We start from the raw sequence: 9,380 nt of genomic DNA, 5'->3' as shown, positions 1-9,380 counted from the left end.
CCTCATTGTACTCTGGAACTCCTTTTCAAAACCATTCCCTGATGTTTGGCTGTTCTCTGGAACCTGTTTTTAAACAGAACAACAGCTCTCTCAGCATAATGAACACAATGGGTTTTCTGTAGAAATAGCTGTGGATGCTTTTCAAGTTTGTGGGTTTTTGGAGGGGATTTTTTTTTTTGGTGTGTTTGTTTGTCATAAGACAAATGCAGCTGTCATTAAAAAAAAAAATACAGTCTATACCTGTACTTCACACTAAAAACCTTTTTTTAAACATTATTTAACATTATTTTTGAAAAACTATGTTTGGAGCTTATCTGTGGCTCACAAACCCAGGCCTGAGCAGTGCCATGCGCTCACCTGCACAATTGTGCTCATCTGAGCCACCTTTTCCTGGAGGTGGAGGATAGGATGAGAAAGATTTTTCTGTAATCAATGGAAGTGACTTGAATCGTTGGGGAAAATGCCTCACAAGTAGGTGCTAAAAGAGACCTAATGAGAAAACCACCAAAGAGTGTCATGTAAAACCTTTAAAAGAAGCGTGTGATACAAAACAGTTCACCAAGGAACATTGCTTCCAACACACAGTGATATGCTCAAAAAATAGTGAAAGTTGAAGGCAACTTGAAGCTGATAGAAGTGAATGTGTGGCTGCAGCTAATGTACTGGCAGGATCGCCGGTGGTCTGGAGAGCTACCTGGATAAGAAATGTGGAAGTTTCATGGAAATACTCTAGAAGTTCAATTAATAGGAGTAGCCTTGATGTGATGCACAGAGTTCTATGCTAAATATAAACCATGTTTGTGGGGGTGTATATTCCTACACTTAGTGGTATAATAAACTGCTCCCATTCAAAGTTATATCTCATTTCCCTGGAAGCATGGGATTTTATATTGCTCACTAGAAGGCTTCCTGTAGTGAGCTTCAGAGTTGTGAAGGTTGTCAAACTGTGTTTTGGGCAGGAACAGTTTCTGGTTCGATTTCCAGGGCATTGAAGTAAAAAATGTAGTTTCAACAGGAAGAGAACCTGTCAGAAATGGGCTATTATTTTCTTTAATTAACTTTAGACTTTAAGACTAATTGGGGGGGTTGTGCATGTGTGGTATTTAGTCATCATGGAATTTATATTAATGAAATCTTCACATATTCTTTTTTGGGCATTAAGATTATTTGCATACGTAAGCCTTAAGTTATGTAAAATGGATGAAAGTTGTAACAGATGGGAATAATGTAATTTTAATACACATTAATGTCTGTCTTGACCTGGGACTGGCAGCTTTTAAGTCTCATTTGAAAAGCTGCTGAAGGCTTCCAACTTTTTGCTTTGTGTGAAGCTTGTAAATGATCTGGGATCCATCACCCCAAGCAAAGAGTTGCTTTTCTTTAGGATTGTAATGTATGGTGGAGTGGCTACCCTTGCGTTTGGGGAAATGCAGTCCTGGGTTTATGTAAGCATTTAGAGTGTCCAAAACATCATAAACACACTGGATGCGGGAGGAGCCTCCAGAAGGGGAGTTGTAGACCACGTGGAGGGTGTTGCAGGCCATGAAAGCTGCCTCAGCATCCTTGCTGCTGCAGGGCGTGTCCCAGCTGTACTCCACGGCCATGGCTACGGGGTTGATTTTGGTGATGACAATGTTTCCCCCGGTCTCTGGCGCTGCGTGGAGGGCCCACAGCCCTTGCTCGTCAACAGCCAAGTCTATTTTTGTCTGTGGAGAGAGCTGGTAGGGAGGAATCCTTCCAGCCCCTGGCAGCAGCATCTGGTCAGCTATGTTTCTTCTCTGGATATTGAATTTAACGATCTCATTTAAGGAGCCGTGTCTGTGGTAGAAGAGGAAACCCTGATAGATGACGTGGCCAGTTCCTTCCCAGGGCAATGGCAAGGGGACTCTGCGAGCCTTCAGTGTCTGATTGTTTTTCATGAAACTCATGATATTTGCAAATTCCAAAATCACATTATTTACAGAGCCACTTAATAAATAAATCTTTGCGTGCTTTTTGCCAGGATCTTTCATCCAAGAGCCGTGCTTTCCTCCAGTCTTCTTAACTACCTTTAGGGACCTAATACCTGCAAGCACGTGGTCACAACCTGCAAGGAAATATGCAAAGACCAAAAAAAAAAAAAAAAAAAAAAAAAAAAAAAAAAAAAAAAAAAAAAAAAAAAAAATTATATATTCCTGCTGAGAAAACGGTGGTATCTTCATCTACCTGTAGAGTGTTGGGTTCTGTTCTATAACAACAGTGTTGCACAAAACATTTGGATAGTTGCATGGCTGAGAGGAGACCAAGAGCACAGCTAGTGATTTTGTGATTATTCTTGACTTATCTTTCATGGGGCTATAATTTTTACTTCAGAGAACTGACTTCTGGTTTAGATCAATGCAATAAAGTAATCAGATTTATTTCTTGTTGGAGGCATACAAATTAAAATCCATTATCATCCACATGTATAGTATTTTGTTTCAGGACTGGTCTTGTCCTCAGGTAGCATCTTTTTTGTACATTTATAGTATAAATAGAAATAAAAATAGATCAGAATAACAGAAAGCCACTGGGCTATCTTCCCATTCCCCTTCACAACATTTGAACACAAGGGAATGAGAACAAAATGTAGATCACACAGCCAGGGGTGTGCGTGCACTGAGGCGGCCTCTAAAGGAGCTGGTGTGATGTCTGTGCTGTCACCTCCTGTGCCAGGAGCGTGGCTGGTGGAACCACTGTGCTCTTTACCTTACTGGAGGGTTAAAATTGGCATCAGCAGGGAGCCAGTCACATCTCTGGCTTCCTTAAATTTGTGTGCACTCTGCAGGGATGTTTCAGACCAGAAAGCGCCAAGCCTGTGAGGACTCAGGCACTTAGACTCTGAGATCTTTATCAAGCAGCATCCTTTCCAGGAAAAAAAAAAAAACCAAAACTATTGCAAAGCATATTAACAAGCTTGTTTACCAAAGGCGCTCATAAATTACAAGACACAGCATTTGAAGTTTAAGGAATTGTTTTCAATGGAGTGCAGCCATTTCAGTAAACAGGACAAACAAAGCTCTAAGGCAGGAAGTTCTGGCAGCAGATGAAATGGAGAAAGCAGAACCAGCCCCTCTATTTAGCCTGATATGAACCTATTGAAGTCAGTGGCAAGATTCCAGTTGCCTGTAGAAAGCAATCTTTATGTCATTTGTGTATGCCAATACCCTCTAATCAAAGCTTTTGGATATTACTGCTACAGTGTGGATTGCTTTTTCCATGAGTCCTCACTCTGGAAGTGCCTTCCCTGAGCAAGCTACAACAGCTTTCTCAAATCTAATGTTTATTGATTAGATAGATTCGAAAAAAATTAAATCTGCTGAATCAAAAACCCTAGCAACATCTTCCTCTGAAGGGGAAATAACCAGATTTTTGTTTGATTGTTATTTCCCGCATGAACTTGACCCAAACCCAGTAACAAAGCTGGACTTAAAAAATGCCTTTTCTGCTAGATTTTTGAAGTGACTCAGCAAAAATAATCAGGGTCTGGTTAAGACATAACAGAATAGAAGCAGAGCTACTATTTTCTAGAGTTGAGTGTCTTCCTACTTTTTTAAAGTGCTATAAGATCTTCACAGGGAATACTTTTGCCATCAAAATAAATGGGAAAAGCATCTGACTAGTACTGACAGTAGAGAGAAAATTGAAAATAAAGTTACTATGAGCTGCTACAATAAAGTTAGAAGTAATAATTTCCAACAAAGGAAAATGGAAAGTGATTTTTTCCCTGCTGAAACTCTCAGAAAGATACAATTTTCAAAGTGCCCTAACCACAGTCAATTTAAAAATCCCCAATTTTATTTTCCTCTAAAAAAAAAGTCTAATATTCAAATGTTCTCTAAATGGAAAACAGAACTATTGCTATTCAGAGAACTGAATTGTGGAGTACGAAGAGAGCTCAGAAGCAGAACAGGTGATTCCTTCTGTAAGCATCTACCTTAATACTGATTTGCTTGAAAGTTCAAGGAAGAAACTGGAAACTTATGTGTAAAATTAAATCAGCCTAACTCTACTGAAGTCAGTGGAATTGTATAATTGATGAGGCTAAAGTTCTTCCACCAACTTTTTAAAGTTTGTATTTATTATTATTTACTCCTCATTTCTTAATACTATGGAAACTAAACAGACTGCATTATATATGTCTATAATACATAATTTACATCCATACCACAAATTTTAAGGGGAAGATAATTATAAAATGTCCTTTGGTTTTGTTTTTTTTTTAAATATAGCTTGTGCATATATTCTTTATGCTGAGTACCATAACACCTCGTTTTCAAATCAGAACTAAGTTTTGCTTATGGCCAAGCCAGTGTGCTCTCTTATTAAAGTAAAAGGAGGGGACAAAAAGAGGAAGGATGACAGAGCAGGACAGTAAAGCAGATACAAATTTTAGAAGTGAATTAAGTATTTTTATTACCTCATGAACTTACTTTTGAGTGGAGGTTTTTAGTAAAAAAAAAAAAAAAAAAAAAAAAAAAACAAAAAAAAAAAAAAAACCCCAAAAAAACACCATTAATTTCTTAGTACAGCTGCAGTACTCAGAAATTTATTTTTTGGGGACTTTGCAAGAGCACACCTTCAGAGGATTTTACCTTATTGTATAATAAAAAGTAACTTCCACAGAATTAATTTGATATGCAGTAGAATTTCTGCAAAGTAAATGTTTGAACTGTATTTTTCTCCCTCCCTCTTCCATACCTTTTTTTACATATACATGAGCTTTATAAGTCTAGTATTTACACAGCCCAAACCCCCTTGCAGTAACCTGTGGCATTCACACAGCTAATGAAAATCTGTTATCCCTGTATCAGCATGCACACGTGGGATTGTTCACACCAAAGTTCTGAAAAATAAGCTGTTCTTACTTGCATTAAGCATGACTTTAAGTCTCTTTTTTTCTTCTGCCTCTTCCAGCAGCTGCTGTTTCAGCAGGTCCTCATGCACTTCCACACAGGCGTTGGAATCCATGACAGATCCAAAATAGTCAATGTCCCTCTGTGCATGCTCAATCCTTGTTAATAAATGCTCCACTTCCCTCTTAACCTCAGCCTTGTCAGTGTTCAGTCCTGCCAGGCGGGACAGCACCATCCGGGAAAACTCTCGGAATTCGTCCACGTATTCCAGCACATCTTGGTTGCACTTCTCCAGCCTCTTCTTGAGTCAGAACATGGGAAGAAAATACATGGATAGACACGGATATTGTGTGTACATCACAACCTCCCTCATGATTGCTTTAAAAAACTGTTGCAGCAGCCCTCTTGTTGGAAGGTAGAAATGAGCCAATAGACAGACTCCTTGTTTACCACAGCATGAAAAGGGCCCTGGTTTATTCCTCCTTACAGCTCAGCCATCCTGACTCCAACCAGTCACTGACTCTGGCTGCAGCAAGCTCCTGCTGTAGGTTTCCCTTGCAGCCTCTGACTGCTGGTTATTTCCTGCTGAACTCTGACTGCAGGGATCAGTTTGCAGACTGTGACTGCAGGCTTTTACCCAGCTAGACTGTGACTGCAGGTTCCAACAACAGGCTCTGACTGCACCCCCAGACTGACCTCACAGCAGTGATTCTCCCTCCCCAGGATCCTTCTTCATGATCCTCTCATTTCCTCTTCCTCAGGGTTCCTCCTCCTTCATGATTCCTCTCCCCAGCTAACCCACTCCTTTTTATCACACTTATCTGTGACTCATCAGGGGCAACGCTATCTTGAGTAATTAACACTGCTGTTACTTATCAGGGAAAAGGTCACCTGTATTCCCTTCTCCTACAAATAATAAATAAATAATTTTAAAAATGCTGTTCCCTCCTTCCCAGTGCTACTGCACCCGTCAATTCCAGCCCAGGGGGCTGTTGCTGGGTGTCTATGTGGGGAGAACATCTCGGATTGGCATAAAATTCAAAAGTCTGGACAAAACTCCACATTTTTCAGCTTGACATGGTTACTGACAGTTAGATACTGTGTTTTGCTATCTAAAGAAAATTGCTCTGATGGAAGAAGCCAGGGATGATTAAGGGCTCATGATCTCGGATGACCTGCTTTCCATAAGCTTTCTGGAACTCCTCCTGTAAGACCACTGGTGAAGCAGGCTCAAAGAGTTTTCTGCAGGAAATCTGTACCCATGAACATTTCATTTGAATACTCCTGACTGAGGCAGAATCTAGTGTGGCTATTTTTGCCCATTTAAAGGTGAAAATGAAAACACTGAGATGCTATATTTCAGGAAGTTTTGTGTTGTTTCTTTTTTTATTTTTTTTCCCCTCATTATTGGCTGTATTAAAAAAAAACAAAAAAAAACCCAAAAAAACCCAAACAACAACAACAAAAAAACAAACAAAAAAACCCCCGCACAAACAAAAAAGACCAAACCCCATATTTCTTTACACCTAAATTCAAATTATCAACGTTTTCAAAGGTAAGTAATATGGTTTCTCTGTTGCAACACAGCTGCTTCATAGGTGTCCTGAAAATACTAGCCCAGCTGTCACTTTGGGAAGATGAGGAATTTGAGCAGATCTTTGGTTGGTTTATTCTGTGAGCTGTGGTTTCTACATCCTACCTCCTCTCTCCCTCATTAGTCCCCAGGCAGTTGCTTAATTACTTTCTACACAACCTTTATTTTAAATGTTTTCGAGTGCTGTCTTCAGTACTGCCTCACTCTTTGTCCCTTTGTCCCTGTTACTTTTGTGCCCCTTGCACCAAATGCCACAGGACACCTCATTTTTAATGGGTGCCAAAGGAATAGAAATTGCCAGATGAAGTTACTCCTAGAGTGACAGAGAAAATGTAAGTCTCCATCTACACAATGGGAAGAGACTATCACGTTAATCCTTCTGTTCCTTCTGTGTTGAGAAGATAAAACTAATGAGGGCATTGTACAAAAAGGGACGTGAAATCAGGCAAGTTAGAGCTTCTCTATAAATCTGCCAATGCAAGCCAGGAGTCAGGGACACGTCAGTAATTTAAAATAAACAATATATGATTATAGCACACCAACACTGAAGAGGTATTTTGCAGTACTGATAGCTTTTAACTGTAGAAAAAGCAGCAAGGACTGGTACACTTATATAAGTAATTGAAAGGAATTCAAGGAATTGAAAGGACTGCATTTCAGTCTCCCAGATATTAAGAGTTTATCTGAAGTGCAGATACACTGCTGGCTTGCATGAATGTGTCTTAAACTGCTCTTCCAGTAGGGATAGTTACACATAGGAAAAATACCTGATAAATTTCCATCTCTTTGCTAATAAATAATTGACAACACTCCTACTGGTGACAATATGTTTATACTACTCCCTAGGATGGTCTGTGACAGCACTATATAAACATTTGCGTTTTTAGTTAAATCCACTGATGTCTTTAAAAAAAACCCAAACATACAACATAACAGAAAAACCCCATAACATGATGAAATTATATCATGCAGCAAATGATGTGGTAAATTGGGTTCATTACAGTTAAAGTTTTAGCAATGATTTTACTCATTCATTGGGAAAAGCTGGAAATTTACCCTCTTGATTTGGTATATCATACAGATTGTCCTGGGCTCGGAACATCCACACATTTTCAAACCTCTTCTGCTGCAGAAGGATACATCAGGCACATACCTCCAGAGACAGAAAACGCTGGTCAATGTAGCTCAGCAGGGCTGCATCCTGCATCACGTACTGTGCTGCTCCCATGATGCCCATGAGGGATGGAATCAGAAAAAAATGAACTTGTAAGGCTACCATTGTACCAGAAAATCTTGGAGGAATGTAGTGAACCAGTCCTGCAGGCAATCCCAAACACTGCCAGTCCAAGGTCAAATGCAATTTGCCATCGTCTGAAGGGAAAAAATTATACTAAAAATCACTAGAAAGATAAAAATACTGTGGCTGAAAAGATTAAAAGGACTTAAAATGGCTGTTGCGTATTATCATTAAGGAAGTAACATTGTGGCAGAGGGACTGAATGTGTTTATTTCTAGGAGCCAGATGACTGCTTCTCAGTTTGTGATCCTATGATCTATCCCAGATGTTCAGCACTGAGTCACATCGAGCCTGTAGGCCAACTTTTATTAAATACAAATAAAAGCAATTTATTTTCCCCTCCTTTCTCCTCCCATCTGCTTTCCTATGTGACCAACCCTGCAGTGTGTGCTTGATGCAAGTCAGAGTGGATTCACAGTGGATGGAACACAGGCCAGACCTTCACAGGGAGGTCTGGTGCTTAATGTCTATGGCTGTAAAACCATCTAAAGCAATTGATTTCATTTCCACTATTCAGCCTATTTACAGTAGGACTGGAAACCAGAGATCAAATTATTTTTTTAAAAAATTCCTTCTTTTTCTCTTGACAGTACTTTTCCAGCTGAAATCAACGCCCTTAACACAGCTCTGTGTCAGTTTAGTGGAGTCCATGACACACATCTTCTTTTGGAATAGTAATTCTACTTAGCCTGGCTTAAAAATTAGTCATAATTAACTTTGATGAGCCTACTGCATTTGAGGTAATTTGTATTTATTTGATTTAATAATTTTCCTGACTGAATTCCTTGTTTGGAAAAACTCATGGCCATGCTAACACTCTGTTTGCTAGAAAACCATGTGTTAGGAGCTTAGAAATCTCCCTTTGTATCTGAAGCCAAGCCTAATGCCTCTGTTCCTCAGAATTCTCTACCCCTTCACTTTCCTCCCTGCCCCCCAATTTTTCTTTTTCTACAGATTTTTTTTTTCTCTCTTCACATTTACCAGGCTTTCTTTTTCTCTCTAACTGCCTCATGTGCAAGCATGTGACTGATTGCAGGATTCAAGAGTGTGTGTGTCACAGCAGGCAGGTTTTTTCCTCTGTGTGTCTGATTTTTGCACAGTAGCTAAGTGTGCTTCACAGACAAATTTCACCCAGGTGCACAAATGAATATTCTGTATTTTAGTATTGCTTTACCCTAGGAGGGCCACACAATTTGCCAGCTCCTATTTACAGTCACAGTCAGTGATACACAGAGAATTTGATATTTGATTTTTCAGTCCAGTGACATTTCACTTTACTCCAGAGCTCCTGTGTGAGGGGACAGAGAGCTTGCACTGAGAGCAGACACCTTAGGAAGACTGTATTTCCTTGATTCTGTCCTATGGAACATTTTGACATCATGTGCCATCTTCTTTTCCACTAAATAATCAGCTGCAACACCAGGGAAGATCAACATAAGAAAAAAAAATCCCTTTTCTAACCTCCAGGGTGAACCTGGAATCCTTCAGAGTTGTTCTCTGAGTCTTATGTCTGTCACAGGTAATGATCGGGAGATGAAGATTATGGAACTCAAAATTATGAACTTCCTTTCAAGAACACATATTTAGAAGTCAAGATACAGATATATAATTTCTT

The 9,380-nt window shown here is 39.5% G+C and overlaps 1 protein-coding gene across 2 annotated transcripts; it reads right to left on the bottom strand.

The window, feature by feature from the left end:
- Positions 1–361: 361 nt before the first annotated feature.
- On the bottom strand, positions 362–7,925 carry OLFML1 (olfactomedin like 1). Of its 2 annotated transcripts, none has more exons than XM_040067828.1 (3): positions 7,622–7,925; positions 4,887–5,175; positions 362–2,086 (listed from the first exon to the last, which is right to left on the bottom strand). In XM_040067828.1, the coding sequence occupies exons 1-3, from the start codon at positions 7,745–7,747 to the stop codon at positions 1,284–1,286; spliced, it is 1,218 nt and encodes a 405-aa protein (XP_039923762.1). In that variant the 5' UTR covers positions 7,748–7,925; the 3' UTR covers positions 362–1,283. The 2 variants fall into 2 exon arrangements, with proteins under 2 accessions (XP_039923762.1, XP_039923763.1); XM_040067829.2 differs by lacking the exon at positions 7,622–7,925 and adding an exon at positions 5,571–5,643.
- Between the last annotated feature and the right edge of the window lie 1,455 nt (positions 7,926–9,380).

Source organism: Hirundo rustica, chromosome 6, assembly GCF_015227805.2.
Source record: "Hirundo rustica isolate bHirRus1 chromosome 6, bHirRus1.pri.v3, whole genome shotgun sequence".
Taxonomy (NCBI): Eukaryota; Metazoa; Chordata; class Aves; order Passeriformes; family Hirundinidae; genus Hirundo; species Hirundo rustica.
The sequence above is the reverse complement of the archived record's forward strand: the minus strand, read 5'-3'. Positions and strand labels throughout refer to the sequence as shown.